Below are 20523 nucleotides of genomic sequence, written 5' to 3'. Positions count from 1 at the left end.
GTATTTTTTTTTTTTTTAACTACAAAGAACAGAAGGCTAGATCACAGGGAACAGAAAACCCAGCTCCAGTTTGCTTAAATAATTAGTTGGATTTCCACGGCAAAGTCAATGGTGGGGACTTGTGGTGAAGCGGATTTCAGAAGTCTGTCACACCCCAAAATTATCTTCTCATTTTGCTACACAGATCATCTCTGTGCACCACCCAGTTAGAGCATCCTTTTGTGTATGATTACATAAGGGCTCCTGCTATGTTAAACAAATAGTCATTTGAGAGAGTCTCTTCTTAAATAGGATTGATCCTACTGTATTAAAGCCAAGATTAAAATAAAGAAAAAAAATAGGGAGGCAAGAGCTGGGGGAAGACAACATGTTAAATGCAGATGTCCTGGAGCACGTAGAAAGGGTATTTGGAAATGAGTTTTCCCTGAGGGAGCAAGACGATTGTTTATGATGCTCTGACTCAGAATCCAAAAATTCCAGTTACATCTTACATCTATGCCAAACAGGAGTTAAAGATGGAAAACTTATCTGTAGAGAGCATTCAAGTTCTGTTTAGTAATTAATAGTGTGCTTGATAGACTCCAGCACCGGTAGGGAGGATGTTCAGTTTGGCCCACTAGAGGGCAGCAGTTCAGCTGCAGAACCCATTGTGTTGATTTAGGAGCAGCTGTTTAATGTCCACAATAAGGGAGGGAGGAGGCAGGGGTGTGTGTGTGTGTGTGTGTGTGTGTGTGTGTGTGTGTGTGTGTGTGCGCAGTGGTTAACATTGGGAGTAGAACCTTCTGATCCCTGCATCACTGCCACAGAGCATCTATAATGACTTCCTCCCGCTGTTCACAGCTCGGTACCTTATATCCAGACCTGCTTTCAGTCTGCAGATAATTCAAATTCCTTAGATTATGAAGCTAGGGAATTACATAATACTATAATTATTCCTGGAAGAGGAACGCAAGGTCAGGCATGAGCTCCTAGAACCAGCTTTGCCCTTCGTGTGTCCTGGATAAGACATGTGAGCAGGGACTCAAGATACGGGCTAAGGCCTCTTCTCTAAGGACAAGAACGCATGCCTGGCTTTTCTCTTTCTGGACTTGGCCACACACTTGTCCCTGTGGTATTAAAAGCTTCACCGGCTGCTGGCAGTGGGGCAGACCTAGCATGTTTTTGTAATTGAGTAAACAAGTAAAACCTACCCGTTGAGAGGGCCACAGGCCTTGCACAGAGGGAAGCCAGAGCAGGTTTGCCTGGCAGCCAGCTCAGAACATCATCATTCTGATCAGATCTTCTTTCTGGATAGCGAAGACTTTTGCTGCCTCTGAAGGACTCACTCAGTTTCTCCATTTTGGAAGTCACTGAGTCAATTCTGCATGACCAAGTCCTTGTGCTTAGTTTCCCCACATGAGGTCTAACTTGATCCTTCCAATTTTTATCAACACAAAAAAATCAAAGGCAGGTCTCTTTTTTTCTTTGAGCCTCCTCCACAATGAGTGACTTTGGGGAGAAGCCTCTCTAAGTCTGTGCTAGATGTCAGCATTTTCTTCCTCCTCCTCCTCCTCCTCCTCCTCTCCTCCTCCTCCTCAGTCGTAAGATCACTTCCCTGCCCTGAGGCTCTGGTCTGTCTCAATAGGCTAGTCGGGTCAGGCTTGGTCACAGGACTTGTTTGGCCTGATGAATCAAATTATGGAGTAGAAGTGTGAAGACTATGAATTTGAATGAGTCCAAGGGTCAAAGGGCATGGATTACAAGGGAGAGACTGGAGGGAGGGAAGGGAAGGGAGGAAGTGATGTAATTACAACCAAAAAAGTCATTTTTAAAAAGCGGCTTAACCATTGAAGGTGCCTGGCTTTTTTTTTTTTTTTTTTTTTTTTTTTTGCTTTGGTTTGATTTTGCTTTTTTGGGGTTGTGTGTGCATGCACATGTGTGTGTTTGTGTGTGTTTGTGTGTTCACCTTTGCTCTGATGCAATAAAGACCCCTGCTTTGTTTTGGGTCTTGCAATGAGAAGACACTGTTAGGAGCTACCACCAACCAACACCCACGAACATGTAGTGTAAATGAAAAGTATATATTGTTGTAAACCACTAAGATTGATAAGGCCAATTGTTACAGCAACAGAATCACCTAATGTGAAAACCAAGGAGTAAATAATAAATGGAAGATATAAATGTGATCATCTCAATTCCCAATCACCTTTATTTATATAAAAGTATATTAAATAAATTATCTCAATATATACAAATAGGAGCTATATAAATAGAAAATCCCATATACAAAACCTTCAAGATTTATATAAATATATACAATGTTAACCATAAACATTTTTAAGTACCTTAAATCATAAAACTCTATGTAGTTTCTTTGTATAGTAGTCGTATAAAAATAGAGTTGGCTGTCAAATGTTTAAACCCCATCATTGTCAGTTAAAGTGCTAAATTGTAGGAAAGTACAAATCATAAAGGCGCCCCAAGCAGAAAATATCCTGCATTTATATGAAAGCTTGCCAAGTGCTTTGAACTTCCAGAAGTACCTAGTTGAGGGAAAAACCCAAATACCACTTTACAAAAGTACAACTGCCTACCCAGTTCCCACTTTTCTGTCCTACAGCCTACGAAACCAACATCCCATAGGTTCTCTAAACGCCCACCTGGGTTATATGAAAGGCATCTGTCCACTGGCTTTGCCTGGGTCACCTAGTGTCTTCCTGAGTGTCGAGTATGCAATCTAAAGCATTCGTGCAAAAGGCCATGTAGTGTTAACCAGCTTGTACCGTTTCAGGGTGTTCTAAAGTGACAAATGCTAGTGTCGGAATCAAAGCGCTGGCTGGAATAACAGGTCATGAAGGGAGATTGGCTCGGCAGGCTACATGCTCCACGCTGCACGGCTCCCATCAGAGGTCTTGGTGACAGTGCCCTGCAGGCAGTGTGACTGTTAGCAGCTTCCGCCTCTCCTCTATGCCAAGCGCAATGGAGCGCTCTTCCTTTTCTGTCCTGCTCGGCTCTTTCTGCGCTTGCACAGAGATATGGACAGGAGGATGATAAAGATGGTGACCAGAAACACCACTGCTCCCACAATGATGAGTGTTTCTGAAAAGCACAAACAAACAAAATCAGATATAAAGTCAACTTGGAGGCTCAAATCACACTTGCCGGTGGGCATGACCCCAACTCGCACCACCCTGCTTTTTTGAAACTCGACATTTACGTCTTCCACTCTTTCTCTCATTCTTAGATTAAGACTGTATCTAACCTCATATGCTTGGGAGAAACTGACAATGACTACAGCGTTAAATGAGCTACCCAAGGTTCCTAGACTAGAGAGGAGCCACTGGAGATGGATGTTAAGAACATGTGTTGGAAATGTAGTCAAAAATGACCCTGAGTTTGGTGACAGAGATGATAACAGAAGATAAATGAGAAGGACAAAGAAGAGGAGCCACAGTGCTGATGGTGGAGACGAAGAAACGGTAGCTAGCTGGGTGGTCAGTACCCACAGAAGATCTATTTTGAGAGAGATGAAGCAGGAAAGCAGGAGAGCCTGAGGCCTCAGGATTAGCGTAGGGCTTAGGACAGGGCATCTTGAGGCTGTGGCTCAGGAGCTGGCCCAGAGGGGGATGGGCTTCAATGGAAAAGAGCTTTCTGTTCACTGTAGCAGGAAGGCAGAATACTTAGATGTATTGTTACATTCTTAAAATTATTTTTAGGTCAGCATACAAAGCAATGGGCTTAATTATGGCATTTTCATAAATAACATGTAATTAGCCTTTGTTCTCATTCATCCCTAGCCCTCCCCCCCCACGCCCCTTGGTCCCTTTCCAGTTTCTTTCCCTAGAAAGCCCCTCCCCTGTACTCAGCACATCTGTTAACCCTCCCCCTTTATAGTTTTTCCTTTTCTTTCATGGTCTCCTTCCATAAATAAATACATACATGAATATAAATTTAAATCTAGCTTTTCACATATAAGAGAAAGATGTGGTATTTGTCTTCCCGAGTCTGGCCTACTTGGCGTACTGACTTGAAACTTTAACAGAGCCAGGCCACAGCTACTGTTGTCCCCTGACTCCTCTCCTCTGACAGCACTCCGAGCCCCTTCTCTGTTGGGCCCAGAGGTATCTTTACAAGCTTTTAGTCACAACACCGAACACCTAGAGAGTGTGTTCATGTGCACACACACAGCTCCTGTACCAACAGTCCATCATAGGTGCACTTAGCTATCTGCCATGTCCAGAAACTACTGCTCCCCCATGCCCCGAGCCCCTCAGACCATAATGTCAGTAGGAAAAACAGTCGGAGAAGGCTGTGACTTGATACCTAAATACTCAAGTCCTAGCTGTAATCTGCATGCCCAGCACCCTATAGAATCTGGCCCATTGCAAATGCCCAGGGAAGTGCTTGCTGACCAAGGGAACCATGTGGAATCATGCCTAAATGCCTCCAAAGAGAACAAAGAATCCAGAAAGAAACCCTAAGACACCCTAAGCTCATTTCTGAATGTTTGACCCAAATTAGTGCATGTTGGCTTTGATGTGGGGCCCGCTGAGCCTCCCGGGGCACTGGCAGCCATGGCCACTCACCTCCCATGGTACTCTTCCATTGCTCGGTGCACACTGTAATGCTTTCTGGGCTCCTCTGGTTAATTTTCCTGGAGAAAATCACAGCTTGTACGAAAAAGCAGTGGCTTACCCTTTCTTCCACATCAATAAGGAATTCATTAGTGTTTGTAGTATTTCTTTTCTGTGAAAACATAGGGTCCTTAAGTCATCGAGGAAGGCAAACACCAAGGCTCTACGTCTAGGCAGACATCTTTGACGCATGAAGGATCACAAGTCACTTGGCTAATCAGTAACCCCTGATGACTGCTAAAAAGACAGGTACACCCAGCCCAGTTCGGCCCCCCTTTTTTTTTTCTGTAGAAAAAGAGATGAAATCTCCAAAGAAGGTGCATTTAGGGGCTGGGGATGCCACTCGGTGGCAGAGAACTTGTTGAGTGTATAAGGCCCTGGGTAACAATCCCCATCATCACAAAGCAGCACACATGAGTGTGTACACACACACACACACACACACATACACACACACACACACACACACACACACACACACACACACACACGCCCGCACACGCGCATACATGCGCATGCACACAAACTCTCATGCACACATGCCTGAACATGTATTCATGCACATATGTACCCACATGCAAATTAGTTAAGAAGTCATCCTCCCCCTCCTCCCCAGTTCCCCCCCCCAGGATCCCCAATATGAAGATGTGGGAGAGGAAAGTGTAGCTCCTTGACTGTGTGACTGGAATCCCGGAAAGGACCCTGCTCAAGGGCACAAGGTGACTAGCTCAGCAGTGACAGGCAGAAGGAGGATCTGCTGTGCACACCGCCATGCCAACCCCTGTTCCCCCATATCTGAACTGAGCAGCAAGCGTGCTGTGGAAAATCAAAGATCTATTTAAAAAAAAATGGGGGGGTGGATAAAAATGAATGAAGAACCTCTTACCCTTCCTGTGCTTGAGCCTTTCCGATAAGTAAGTATATACCCCAAGTCATTGCCAAAGACTTGCCGCAGGGTGAGGAATGTACCGTTCTTTTGGACTAATGTAAATGGGTCTTTTACACGCACGCGCAGTTTTGTACCATCTTGTTTGAACTGCTCAATTATTGGCTGTCCGAGTTTTGCTGAAATGGAAAAAAAAAAAAAATTACCCGGCTTGGAAATTAAAATCAATACAAAGAAAAGATCACTTAGTTATCATAATTGACAGCTCCTCCATCGCTCATACAGAACATCTGTACAGAATCAGCTCCAGTAGTAGGAGTGGTGAGGGTCCTGGAGCTGAGTCTCAAGGCAACACATTACAATGCCATCCTCTGGGGGCACAAGGACACCCTTCCTTATGGACAGTAGAAAATGTGAACTGGGGGCTGGAGAGATGGCTCAGCGGTTAAGAGCACTGACTGCTCTTCTGAAGGATCTGAGTTCAAATCCCAGCAACCACATGGTGGCTCACAACCATCTGTAATGAGATCTGACACCCTGAAGACAGCTACAGTGTACTTATATATAATAAATAAATAAATCTTTAAAAAAAAACTAGAAAAAAAAAGAAAATGTGAACTGGTGGAATTAATTTTAATACTATACTTTAATAGGTCCATTAACAGATTGGCATTTAACATGCACTCAATATAATGGATGTTGTGGATATTCTATATTTTTCAAAAACTGGTATATATTTTTCACCTTGGCAACATTAGCCATATTTCAGAAGTTTGGTAGCCATGTGTGAGTGAGTGAGAGAGAGAGAGAGAGAGAGAGAGAGAGAGAGAGAGAGAGAAAGAGAGGTCTAATGGCTAGTAGGGTCACAAGCATGAGCACATACAGAAGCCTAGCTAGACCAAGAGTGAAGGCTTTACAGACTGAGCTACTTACTGTCTTGGTAAGGTAAAAAGTTTGGGGCATTTGTAAATGGCGGTTCCTTCCCATGAATCACAAGCAGGTCTTCATTTCCATGAATTGAGTCCCTCCGTGGGACAGACAAGACCTTCGCTTCATAGGTCCAGTTCACATCCTTCACGATCTCGTTGGTGAGGTCGCACTCCGTGTCTGTGGTCGAGATGCATTTGTATTTCCAGTTTCTAGAGCTATCGCTAAAGGAAGGAAGGAGAAATAGAGATGGGAGGTTAGGGTCTGCGACTAACGGGATGGTGGGCCTTCTACCAGAGTACCCTGCGCTCCCAACTGGCAGCTACAGGGAAACCTGAAGAGACATTCCCCATCCTGAGCATTTGAAGTTTGAATGCAAGTTCACCCAGCAACCAGGTTGGTTCTGCTGGGCTCCTGTTGTTTATTTTTTTTAATGTATGTGAGCCTGGAAGGCCAGAGGCACTAAACAGCCTTCTCAGTCACATACTAATGAGTGGGAGAGCTGGCTCCACATGCTAGCCTTCACTTCGAGAATGAGAACACATCTCACAAAAGATCAGAGGAAAACAATAAAGCTAGTGCCTGTTTAACAAAGTCTGAGCCTCTGAGGGCAAAGGTCAGATCTTTCTTTTGTGAGGCACCATCGAAGAGAAAGACACTTGAAAAACTTGTACAGAAAATAAAATTCTTCGAAAGGACAGAAATGACCATTAGCCAAGCACCACGACATGTTGCCTGATGCACTCCCATCAGGTGAATACCGGCAGTGCTCTGAGGCCCATATCATCCTGCTAGACAGACCGAAGCACTCAAGCCAGTTCCCATATCTCTGTCACCCTGCCTAGCGCTCATTTCTCCCTTGCTGATCCCCACCCCCACCCCCAACCCTACTGCCGTGAAAACTCTGCACATGTAGGCTCTCTTTGGACCAAGAGTTCTGGTTCTCATCTCTCTGCCAAGCAGCAGGGCTTCTGTGTTTGCTGAGTATGGCACTGCTGCCCCTTCAGGGTGAAGACACACTGACCACACACATTGAAAAGAACCCAGCACCTCCTGAGATGATAGCAAATGACCTAAACATGTGCAAGGGGCCCAGCAGATAGGCACATAGGAGAGTCAGTGGTTGACTAACCATACATGACGATCGTAACCAGATATAATTATGTAGGGAATCTATTGTTGATAGACTTTATTATTCAACATAGATGTAGAATATGATAAAAACATCGAGCAGGGGAGTCACGTATAGAGACAATTATCTGAATCCACACAGAAGAGGCACAAATGAGAGGATTCTCCAAAGCCCTTAAATAGCCATCCTGAAAGAACTTGAGTACATATGTACATATATCCTTTATTCTCAGAGTCCCAAGCTAACACTAAAGGTGGAGTATTTTAGCTTCTCCTATTTTTGAGCTTTCTGGAGGGGCTATCTGGATCCAGAATGACCAAAGTGTACCTTGATTACATCTTTTCTATATCAAAAGCCAATGGCACCTTAATGGTTTTTTTTCTATCAATATGACAAGCAAGTCATTCAGTGGCTGAGCTCTGGGTGAAGTCACATGCCTGAGAGAGGCAGTGCTTTGTTCTACCCAGCTCACAAGGAGGACCATGTGCTCTCTGAAAAAACAAAACAAAACAAAACAAAACAAAAAAAAACCAAACATTCACTAATTGAGTTAGAGGCTGTGTCTGGAAGCTTCTAAATTCAGCTTTGGAATTCAACACACACACTATGGACTGGACGGCGCAAGCCCCAGCTTGGTGCTAAGCCTGGGCCCCAATGCTTCTCAACGACCACTGAGCCTGCTTCCCGAGAAGCAGCAGGCTTGGGTTCCTCAGAGCTGCCCTTTGGCTAGCACCGCACAGCCAAACTCCAGCAGCATAGGTGAGCTGGGGGGTGGGCGGGGGGGGGGCTAGGGTCCCCTGGATAAGGTGCTGCCTCCTGACCAGTAAGACACCCAAATCTGCTGGTATCCCCAAGCTGTGTCCGGAGCAGTGATGTTTGCAGATCATGAGCCATGCTCATCTCAATGATGAACACCTTAAAAACTCCAAAACTTACAGCTAATAAAGGCTTCTGTTTCAAAAATCAAGACAACCCAAGATATATTCCCAATGTTGTTCCAGTTAATACAAGATATTAGAAAATAACCGTTTCTCTGAAAAATTTAATCTTCATATCTAGAAGGAAAGGGTCTCCTAAGGTAAATAAATGTATAAGAGAAATTAATTACTTTAATAACTCTCAACTGTGGGAATATGAAATGGCAAGGTTTGAACTTGTTTTAAGTCAGGGTCTCACGCTATAGTTCCAGTTGTCCTTGAACAAAAATGTAGCCTTGAACTCATAATCCTCTTGTGTCATATGAGCAAGCTGTGCAGGGATTACAGGGTGTCATCACTACCAGCTCAACTGAATTGGAGGAGAGGGGACATAGGTGATGGATGGGCCCCAAGGCTTTGTACATGATAGACAAGAACTCCACCACTGAACTACATCACCAGCCTTTGAACTGATAATTTCACTGTGATGGTAATTATAGATTATGAAATTTATCTCTATACAGCTATGCAGAGCTATACATGCATATATGCATACAAACATGCGTGTGTGTATGTGTGTGTGTGTGTGTGTGTGTGGCACACACACACACACACACACACAAATTCTCTCCCCTTTTGGTCTGGCAATAGTTATCATGGAGTTCACTTTGAAAACCAAGAAAGTCACTTAAAAGACCCACACCTGAGAGTTGCAACCTAGTACTAAATAAGGCTTAATATAAGCTAAAATGGAAAAACAAAGGGTTAAAACGTGCTTGCCTCTTGCCTACGAAACTCCTGTGTCCTTTACATCATCACTATTAATTTCCACACCAGGCAGGTTTCTCATGTTCCTTATCCATCTCCTAGAATCTATCAGAAACCAAGAGCTTGCCAAGAATATGTGAAAATCAAGGAAGCCATCTGGCACACCCTGGTTATTTAGATTAAAAGCGCTGACTTACTTGGTCCCGAGAGCTGTCAATCAGTGAACAGGCCTGAATGAGCCAAACAGCCCCAGACGGCCCAGGATGCAGACAAATCCTTCAGTGTTTTCTAAGCAGCTCAGTGACTCAGAAATTTGGCCTCCACCGAGATTGTGTGTACAACCAAATTTTAATTCACAGAGTCCCTAGATTAATGAATCAAGCACTGCTTCAGGGCAATGTAGACACTGGGACTCCTCCTACCTCTCCCTGACAGGCCTGCAGCAGCTCAGTCTAGACAGCTAGTAACCAGAAAAGCGCATTGGTACTAAGAAGAGACTAGCTGCCGTTGTCCCCAAAGCACGCTTGAAATGCCTGTGTAAGTGGGCTCGCCCCTCGACAGCTTATATGCACGTATTAATTTTCCTATAATTACCCTCAAAGAACTAGACGTTATGTCATTTATGTGTGTATGTATGTATGCATGCATGCACGCATGTATGCATATATTTAGATACAGGGTCCCGTGTATTGCAGGATGGCCTGGAACTCCCTATGTACAGCTAAAAGTGACTAGATTTCTATTTCTACTTCCTCCTGAGCGACACAGCGACCACGGTAACAATTCTATGCTGGGTTGAGGATCTACACCAGGACTTTAGGTGTACTTGGTATGCACTCAAGGGACAGAGGTACACCTCCCAACCCCCCAGTTCCTGTCATATCAGTTTAGCATATGCAAATGTTTCCATCTGATGGAACATGATAGTAGCCGGCAGATTACCATGAAAACTCTACCCTTTGGTAAACAGCTCCATCCAACAATCAGAGTCCCTCTGAGGGCACAAGAGCCAAGCCACTAGGTTATCTTGTTTTGTTTTTAACCTGACTTACCTTATCTGAACGGTATAGGTATAGTTGGTGGGTTTGGGTTGCCACTCCAAAATTGTCTTGAAGTCAGTTGATATCCAAGTTAAGTTAAACGCTTTCTCTGGAGTGCCTACAAATAAGCACAGAAGATCTGTGATTGCATGTGCTTCTGTGGTCTCGACCTCGTGCTAACGTCTAAAACACTTTCCCAGACTCTGCTATCAAAGGGAGCACATTTTTTTGTTGTTGTTGTTGTCAGTTACAAAAAATCGTTGCTAACTTGTGAAGAACAGAAGGTGTGTGCGTGCGTGTGCGTTCGTGTGCGTGTATGCGTGTGTGCGTGCGCGTGTGTGTCCCCTCCCCCGACCCCCAGACCCATATAGTCCTCCAGGCAACATCCACACCGCAATCCTTCCTTAAACTATTCAAGGGGAAGCCCACTTTAAAACGACATGGAAGGAGGCCCCCAGGTGCCAGAGAGTCCCAGACTCCTTTGAAGCACTCGGCTCATGGAGCGGCGGCAAGGAAGGGTTTGAGTAAGTTCCAAACAGGGCTCGTCCCCCGACACTCGTGAGAGTCAGGAATGCACATAAACGGGAAAAAAAAAAGTCTAACTTGATCTTTCCCATTGTAATCTAAAATATCTTTACACTGAAATTTTCACGGAGTGCACGGCCTACGTGCGGCCCTTGTGGCACCTGTCACATGGTGGGATGCTATTCCATTAAAATACTGTAATCAACGTCTCTTTTTGCAAGTCCCCAGGTTACAACCTCTGCCTCACCCCAACATTGGGTAGATGTGGGTATGCACTCTGTCTTGCCTGAGTTTCCAACAGCGTTACTTCTATCAGATCGAAACCAAAGGCCACAAGAACATCTGCTTATTACGGGAAGGCACACACCTTGTCAAAGGTATCAAGCGAGCCACGCAAAGCACGCCGACATTGGCAAAGAGCCCGCCACCTTCAAGGGCCCAACATCCTAGGAAGCTCTTCCCTCAGAGTTCAAGCTGGAACCCCAGTTTATCTTATATAACCACGGTGGACGCACAAAGCAGGCAACTTCAGCGGCGACAACAGCCGGGAGTCCGGGTACCAACTACCTTCCATCTCAGAGTTCATTCAAACCCTCAGGGCAAGCGCAGCCAAACCTGCAGGTACGGCGGGACGCCTTGGCGTCCCCAAGGAACCAGAGCAGCCCCCCGCTCCCATCCCCTAGCCCTCCAGATCGGTTCTCTGTCTCCCAGGGGCGGTGCGTCTCGGGCTTCTTAGGACCAATGCCACTCACCTGCACCCGCGGCCACCTGGAGGAGGAGGAGGCAACCGAGAAAGGTGGGCGCGAGGGCCGCTAGGAGGTGCGGGCGCACGAGGATCGCCATGTCCAAGGGCTGGTGGCAAGGTCGCGGGGCTTCGGCGGCGACGCGGAGGCTACGGTACCGGAGCGATCGGAAGGAGCGAGTGATGGGTGCGCGCTGTACCCAGGCTGCCGGGGTCCGCGCGGGGCGCGTTATAAAGGGCCGCGCGGACACGGCTCCTCTCCACCCCGCGCCGCCTCCGCCGAGGCTCGCGACTCCCCGCCCCCCGGCCCCGGTCACTCGCTTTCGCGGTGGGCGGCTCCCGCTCAGTCCACACCCCTGCCCCGCCCACTCCCCTCCCGAAGGAAACTCCGAGACCCCGAAAGGGGTGACTCAACCGTGATTCAACAGCGGCCGCCGAGCAGCGAGCTGCCCCTTCGGCGCAGGCGGATCCAGGTACTGCTGGAGACCCAGGCTCCCCGGCTGATCCCTAGGTGACCAGCCTGGGTGGCTGGCTGGCGAGAAAGGAATCGCATTGGAGGGATCTAAGTTGAAAGTCAAGGGAGTCTTACTTTTCCTCTGCTTTATCGAAAGCTGAGGATGCTGAGCCCCTAGCAGAGGATGTACCAAAGCTCCTGGACCATGCTGGTAGCCGAGGGCAGTTCTAAAGCTCTGCCTGAACACCCAGTGTTTAGCAGAACATTCTGTCAGTCCCTTGGAACGCTGTACAGGGCGGTGCAGTAAATGCACGTGTCCGCCATGGATAAGGGCCCCGGATTAGGTCTAAAGGCCACTTGGCACCCCACTCCCGTTCCCGAGGTGACGGAGGAACGGCAGCTTGAAGTCTGGGAGAATTTGAGCTTAGCCCTGGGGTTCCAGGAAGGACGGTTCTCAGGTGGAGGAAGACAGCAGTGGGTTTGAGTGAATTCCTCCAAAATGCAGAGAAACAAAAAATGAAACTGAAAAACAAACATTCGGACTTCCCAATTTGTTTATTTATTTATTTTTTTCCTTCCTAGACCCTGGGAACGGACCCAGGAGACCAGTCATTCCAAGCACACCCCTGTCACTGAGCCTAGCGGCAGCCAGGTGCCACAGGGTTTGATTTTTCTTCATTTCTTCCCTGGCTTCCCTTCTAGGCTTTGCTGTGAAGTTGTTGGGGCCTGAGAGGATCACTTATCCTACTGGCAGCATTTGCTCAACATCGCCCAAAAGATTTCTTGTCATTCCTGGTTGACTGTCCAACTTCTCCCTCCCTTTATGCCAGTGGTTTTCAATCTCCCTAATACTGCGACCCTTTAATACAGCTCCTCATGTTGTAATGACCCCCAGCCATAAAATTATTTTCATTGCTACTTCATAACTGCAATTTTGCTACTGTTACGAATTGTAATGTAAATATCTGTATCTTCGGAAGCTTTGTACAATCTTTCTTTCTTCCCTTCTTTCTCTCTCTCTCTCTCTCTTTTTTTTTTTTCATTTTCCTTGAGTAAAGTCAAACTTAGGTCCACCTTGTAGGCTCTGAGAAGTGTAAAGAGTTACTAAGCTGTTGTCACACTCCCAGTGGCTTCCTGATTATGTCTGAGAATGGAGAGGGCAGAACCTCTTAGATAGCCTTTGACGATACCAGTCTGGAGGTCAGCTGGTCTGTGTGCTCCCTGGCTTAACTACACAATGTAGCTCTATCTGGTCCTCTACCTTGGGGACTTTCCCTCCTGACCTCTCTTTTACTCCCAATTGAGCAAAGGAAGATCACATCAAGAAAACTGTTCCAAGAATGAATTTTCCATCCACAGACACATATTAAGCAGGTGTGGGAAACACTTGCTGTTTGGGGAACTCATTGTTCGTAGGCAGAAATATCCTGTTGGCTATTCCTTAAAACAGACATGCGTGTGTGAAGACACGTAGAGAGCTCAGTTTCCTTTTGCATAACCAGCGGTGAAATGCAGCTGATGAGGAGTCTGTAAATGACCAGGACACGCTTTCAGCCCTTCCTGTGCACGTTTATAGAGCATGCTAACGGCTTTACCAATTCAATTTCATCAAGTACTTTACATAATCTCAAGTGTGCCTTCTAGAGTCAACTTCCCCATTCAAGCTTTTTTAGGAGGAGGGGGCATCAGGTTCCCCCCACCCCCTTAGCTCTTAGAAGAGTTACCAGCACCCAGGAATGTGCTTGACACATTTGAATCAATGAAGACCGTTATGCAGCCTTGCTTGTCGCTGAAAGTTTTCATTAACATTCAAAAGATGAACTCTGTTAACGAAGTTTTTCTGTCTGGGAGCCAGGCAGTGATCGAAATGCAAACCTATGGAATCCAAGGACTTTGCTCCCCGGCCAGCCCCAGCCGGCTCAAGGTGGCTGAGGGTCTTTCGGGTTTCTAGGACTTCTAACTGGAGAAGAGGTAGTTTTAGAGCAGAATGAAGAAGTTTGGGGGCTGCTTTCATTTTTCTAACAGCCTACACTGGAGGGTGATTCAGAAGCTGCTCAGTCATGGGATGCAACGTGACTGTTGATAACCAGCCTTAAAGGCTGTTTAGCATAAATTCCTCAAAATGTCTGTCTTCCCAGGAAAAGGACAGGTTAAGGTGTATGACAGAAGGTAAGACTGAAAGTAATTATTTTTCAAAAACCTGTTGTATGCGTGTGAGGTAGTAAAAAATAAGCAATTTAACCTTTCCCCCTCCCCAATGTTTTTTTCCAGGTAAAAGGCAAAATATGAGAAAAGGCCGGAGGAATTTCAGAGTTAGTGAGAACGCAGAGTTCTGAGTTGGGAGAAAAAGTGACTCAGCAAAACTGAAGAAACATCTGGCAGGGTTAGTCATGGAGAAATTGGCAGTTGTGCTTAAGGAGTTTTGTGAAAATAATTATGTACTATCCAACAGTTCATGTTTTGTCCAAAATTAGATGAAAACTTGTACAAAGAAAATTTTGTATCCTGACCATTCAAAATACTTTTTTGCTCATCAGTTTGGTCGCTGACTTAGTTATCGCATAGCACCAAGATTTTGAAAGACACTGTTTTTGTCTGCTTCTTCACTTATTAGTTAGTTTTGAGACAAGTTCTCATTATGTATCCCTGGCTGGCCTGAAGCTAGTATAGACTAGGCTGGTGTCCAATTCAGAGAGATTCATCTGCCTTTACCTCCCGAGTGCTGGGATTAAAGGTATGAGCCACCACACCTATCTTCAAGAAGAAAAACAAAACCCCCACGATTTTAGAGAATAATCTTCCAGTCTAAGTTTTGGGATTTTTAGCACACAAGTACCTGTGCAGACTCAAGGCTTAGTAGACTGCCTGATAAGCACACTTTCATAGCAATCAGCACTTTATATTTCATTATGTACATGCAACGATGACAAATAAATCACAAATGGGTCATAGTTATAATCTTAGTGACAAAATCCACTTTAAAAAAAAAAAACCTTTAACAAGTGTTTTTATTAATACACCACCAGGTGGCTTAACATTTTGTATGATAGCACTTCCTTCAAGAATGCCTTAATTTCTGAGACTTTTAACTGAATTTGATGTATAAAGATCCATTCACTCAACAGATACCCAAATGCAATAACAGCTGCTGGGTTCTGTGCTAGACTGCAGATGCATAGAATAAAACTAAAAGTCTCTCTCCTGTGAAATATGTCATCTTTCCTATTTAAGTCAAAAGTTTAATGGTTTGAATGTTATTCTGTCAGTGTATGGGTTAGAGAGAAAACAATTCTAATAGTGTTGTTGATAAATTTTCTTTTATTCCCTCCCAAGCAAAAAAGACTTAAGCCTGCCATGGTCAATTCATCTAACAGACATTTAAAAGAGATTTTTTTTTTTTTTAATAAATAACACACACATAGACATACTGAGTGGAGACCAGGAACAATGAGCTCGATGCCCTGGAGACAGTGTTGCAGATGGTTATGAGAGGATAGTGCTGTAGATGGTTATGAGAGGATAGTGTTGCAGATGGTTATGAGAAGATAGTGCTGTAGATGGTTATGAGCTGCCCAAAATGAGAGCTGGGAACCAAACTCAGGTCCTCTACAGGAGTAGTACAGGTTGCTAACCCCCGATCCATCTTACCAGTTCTAAACAGGAACATTTCACTCAGAAAATTACCTATGAGTCTGAACATTCTTCAAGTGAGTGAAAATAATAAGTAACCAACTTGAAAGCAAACGTGGAGGACATTCGTTCTTATTTGTATATTTGATTTTATAATACCCTTGTTCACTGATGCTCTAAGTTCTGAATTATCTACTCGGCCACTTTTTTTTCCCTTTGATGATGGTGTTTCATCTTATCCTGAGTCTTTGTTCAAGGAAAGCTCTCAAGGTAGAGAGTAATTATCTACTAAGTGTAGTTATTAGATATATAAGTTACAGTAGCATTTGTAATGTGTGATTGGTTGTAGTTATCATCTTAAGCACTATTGTCTAACTTAGCATACCTAACAGCATGGAATAGCTACTATTCTCTACCATTAGGGGAGTAACAGGAAGCTATAGCTTATATGTATATATCCCTCTCGGGCCCTCACAAATTCCTAGGTAGAAATGTTAACTTTCTGTGTTATGATTAGGAGATAGGACCATTAATAGACAACTAGCTCAAGTGTGGAGCCCTCAAGCATGGGATTAGTGTTTAATTAATTAACTAATTAATTTATTTCTTTATTTTATAGAGTTCTACCTTCCCTGCCAGCATGTGAAGATACAAAGAAAAGGTGGTCATGAGTAAACCGAATCAGGAAGACAGACTTTGGTAGACACCAAATTGAACAGAATCATAATCTTGGACATATGAGTCTGCTGGACCACTAGACAGAGAGTTCTGCTGTAAAGCCCCTCACTGTGTAGAACTGATGTGATGTCAGAGACAACTACAAAGACACAGGACCGTGTTACGGAGGGTGCTTGTGATGTCTTGGCTGTGAACGGCTTCTCAGAATTTTGTAAACTTTATGGACAGCTGTTCAAGAGAGCACATGGCGAGTCTTAAGCTCGGACCTTCCCTCCAGCAACTGGCAGCCAGATCTCCAAGTTCAAGGCTGTCCTGGTCTATAAAGTAAGTTCCAGGATAGCCAGGGCTACATAGAGAAACCCTGTCTCAAAAACACAAACCAACCAACCAAGGAAAGGGGAGGAAAGAAAGTAAAAAAGGAGAGAAAAAGTTAAGTGTTTGTCTTTCCTATCACTAGGGAATAATAAAGATCCTGGTTTGCATAACTTAATAAATATTTATTGAGAGATTACTATGTAAGGAACTATGTTTGAGCCTCTCTCTCTCTCTCTCTCTCTCTCTCTCTCTTATATAAAATAGCTTATAAGTTAGTCAGGGAGAAAAGCAAATACACATTTCCTACAAGGATGGAGCAGAACTGAGGTCTGAGATACATGTCTCACAGGTAGACTGAAAACTTCATACTGATAGGGATTGCTTTAGTTTTGATAATACACAGGCTTCCTAGGAGAGGGCTTCGTGTCCTTTAAGCTTTGTTGCTGGCATAAAAGCTGCTCAGGACCCACTGGAGAACTCTCTTCTGACCAGGTCATCAGAGAAGGTTCTTTGGGGGAAAGCAGAAAGTTTGAGCAACTTCTTTGTCCATTCAGACCACTCTAACAAAATACTTCAGTGTTCACTTTGGCAGCCATATACAAGGAAGGAGAGGAGGAGTAGGGGGAAAAGAAGGAAGGAGAGGAGGAAGGAGAAGAAGAAGGAAGGATAATTTACAATAACAGAAATCTCAGTGCTGGAGCCTGAGAAGTCTAAGACAGGTCCTAAGTCTAAGAAAGTGCCAATAGAATCAGGGTTTTTCAAAGGCACATTCTGGGCTTCAAAGATGGTGACTTGTGTCCTCACAGCGGGGGAGAGACAGTTACCCACCACAGCCTTCCCATAAGGGCACTGATCCTCTATATAATTTATGAGGGTGGGACCTTTTGACTTGATCACATCCTGAAAACCCCTCCCACCTCTGCATGAGGTTTCAACATATGAATTTTCAGGTCACACCAACATGCTGATCATGGTAAACTGGAGCACAGAAGAAGAGCAGAGCCCGGGGCAAAGGGCTGAGGTTGGTGACTCGAGGAGCCTTGATAGGCGTTGGAATGCAGGAGTCCTGGGGGTGAGAAATGTATCTTCAAAATAAAGATCCCTTGTGCAAAGCCCAGGCCTGGGGGGTCACCAGATTCTCTATCCCCGAGAAAGCTTACCCTTCTGGTTATAGCATGTCAACAGAATCAAGAACTGAAGAACTGAGTTGAGGTCTCATAAAAACAAACAAACAAAACAGAGCCCCCAGCTCACCCAGTGGCAGGGAGATAAACAGAAAGGCCAGCTGTAAGAAAACGTGGAAGAAACAGCGGTGGGGGCTCGGGGCTGATGTGGGCGGGGCAGGGGATTAGGGGGAAGGTCCAACGACACAGGAAGGCAGTGCCACAGGTCAAGACCACAAAAAGGTGGGCAGCTAAGACAGGTTTAGAGATGTTGAAGCTGAGGGACCCCATGGGATTGCTAGCATAGAGTGGAAAGTGGGTCATAGCTTAGAGGGGGAAAAAGAGGCTGGAGGGAGAAATCAGGAATCATGCTGGACAGAGTCTCCTAGAAACATCTACTGTGTTAGCAACCTTAGAGTGAGTGACAGGAGCTGCTGAGCCTATGTAAGAACAAGTTACAGTTTACGAGCCCAGGAAGCTCTTAGAACAAATGGAACAGGGCCTAGAAGCCGCCAACAACCCAGAGTCACATGTCTTGGCTTTGTCACACCAGGAGCCAATTACCAGTACTACTATAAGATTCCAGGTGTTTCTGCTCCAGTCTGGGACCACTCCGTGGGCAATCTTGGTTGCCAGAGGAACATCCAAGTTTAGGTCTTGTGACCCATTTTGGAGGCAGAGTGGATCTGAGACCGGAGAAGCAGACTGCTAAAGCTACAGGACAGATGGTGTGCCAGTGACTTTCCTGAGGTTGTGGTAAAATAACCTGACAAAATCTAGTTGAAGAAGAAGGGATTTGTATTTGCTTCTAGCTCCAGAGGGATAGGGTCCATTGTGCTGGGAACTGCACAGAAGCTGGAACGCGCGGCTAAACTGGCTGTTAGGAATCAGAGAGGTCACATTTCATCCACACACAGGAAGCAGACGGAGGGAACAGGAAGTTGGGTGAGGCTACAACTACTCAAAGCCTATCCTCTGTGATGTACTTCTCCCAGCAAAGCTCTAGTTCTTAAGTGTTTTATAACCCTACCTCCACCCCAAAGAGCACCACAGACTGAATACCAACTGTTCATACACAAGCCTGTGGGGGACATTTTTCATCCAAGCCATCACAGACAGGAACAAGTCTTGATGCTGGATCTACAACAAACTAGTCCTTGGTGTGCAGCTAGAGGAAGAAGATGATCTGGGAGCACTACCCAGAAAGATAGAGAAGGATGGAGGATTGAAGTTTGCAAAAAGAGAAGACTGAAACTTTACTTGGTAAAATCCAGTTATATGTGTGATTACAACAGATCCTAAAAGATACAATTGCTAAGGATAAATTCACATGGATCTTGTTAAGTTTCTCGCTTCTTTGGGTTAAAGCAAGAAAGGAAGCTGCTGTTGACTTGAGAGATACATATCAGTGATTCAGATCAGCATCCACAAACTTTGATTTCTCTATCATCAAGGTTACTCATGGTTTCGGTCTAGCTTGCTCTGATCTAAGCCTCAGTTGTCTAGGAATTTGCCTTTATCACTACTCTAAAGCCTAGAGACTCCGTGTTATATGAAACTATTTTGGAGGAGATACTAATGAAAGTCTACTCAGGTCAGACAGGGAACTGGTAACGGATCAAAGCAACAATGCCACCAAAGTCCAACTTGGTAAACACATGAGTTTTTTTTGGGTTACTTATAGGAATGTGGGTTAAGGATTTCTTGCAGAAGTAGGGATGATTTAAAGGCAGCTTTATTACCAAAGCCCATCCAGCATCAATGAAGACTCACAAAAGCTGGGACCTTGGAGCTAGCTTGACAGGTGAGATAGTCTCTTCCCCCTCAGCAATTTTTACTGCATGTATAACCATGGGGAGGGAGGAACCTTGTAAATTTGATAGGTTTTGTGGACTTCCTGAGATTTCTGAGTTGTTTATTTCCTCAGTCTTAAATAACCTACCTTTAAAATTTTCCAAGGGTGAGGGGCTGGAAAGATGGCTCAGCAGTTAAGAGCACTTGTTGCTCTTGCAGGGGCATGCAGTTCTTTACACCCACATCAGGCAGCTCATCTTGTGGTCTCCACTGACATTGCCTGCATGTAACAAACGCATGCGCGCACACACAAATACTTCCTGAGTATGAATGAGCTTCTCTCCATGATGGAATTTTTTAGTTCAAAGGTGATTACCATACAACACCCAAATTCCCACATGCTACCAGCAGGCCTTAGGCAATAATGAAAGGACAGCTCAGACATGATTACGATGGTTTCTGTCATGGATAAGATCTTCTAAGAATCCAGGAACTCTATAAATAACTTTATTCCATCTTGTATTTCTTCTTAGCTGACATCATGTCTCAGTGGAAAAGCAGATTATTAGGAAACTCAGTGGATATCAAGACCATGCTATGATCTTCCTGACATTGAAAATGGCCAGAAAATACCATTTATTAGCCACCAAGTATTAAGTCACTTAGTCCTCCTCACAGTAATCCCACTTGTGACAGATAGGAATGAACCTTTTACAGATGGGTTCACTGAAGCCAAAGGCAGTTGAACAAGTTGTTCAGAAGTCACACAGCTGGATAATGGTGAGCTAGAGCTGCACCTGACTATTGGAGCCCTTGAGTACAACTTTCATAGCCGCAGTGTTCTGTTGCCTGTCTCACTGACTGAGCGGTAACACAAACTTCCTATGGGAGCACTGTAGAAACTGCAGCATGGGGGCTGGAGAGATGGCTCAGCAGTTA

General features: G+C 44.9%; 1 protein-coding gene and 1 long non-coding RNA gene across 2 annotated transcripts; one reads left to right on the top strand and one right to left on the bottom strand.

Moving 5' to 3' along the window:
• Positions 1-2160: 2160 nt before the first annotated feature.
• On the bottom strand, positions 2161-11823 carry F3 (coagulation factor III, tissue factor). Its single transcript, XM_031375324.1, has 6 exons — positions 11561-11823; positions 10296-10401; positions 6433-6650; positions 5500-5678; positions 4566-4725; positions 2161-3078 (listed from the first exon to the last, which is right to left on the bottom strand). The coding sequence occupies exons 1-6, from the start codon at positions 11649-11651 to the stop codon at positions 2945-2947; spliced, it is 888 nt and encodes a 295-aa protein (XP_031231184.1). The 5' UTR covers positions 11652-11823; the 3' UTR covers positions 2161-2944.
• A 9-nt stretch (positions 11824-11832) lies between these two features.
• On the top strand, positions 11833-16831 carry LOC116093708. Its single transcript, XR_004119803.1, has 3 exons — positions 11833-12023; positions 14276-14387; positions 16254-16831. It is a non-coding gene; the product is annotated as an uncharacterized LOC116093708 (long non-coding RNA).
• The last annotated feature ends 3692 nt before the right edge of the window (positions 16832-20523 follow it).

Source organism: Mastomys coucha, unplaced genomic scaffold (genome assembly GCF_008632895.1).
Source record: "Mastomys coucha isolate ucsf_1 unplaced genomic scaffold, UCSF_Mcou_1 pScaffold16, whole genome shotgun sequence".
NCBI lineage: Eukaryota > Metazoa > Chordata > Mammalia > Rodentia > Muridae > Mastomys > Mastomys coucha.
Note: the sequence above shows the minus strand (reverse complement) of the source record. Positions and strands in the feature narration are given on the sequence as shown.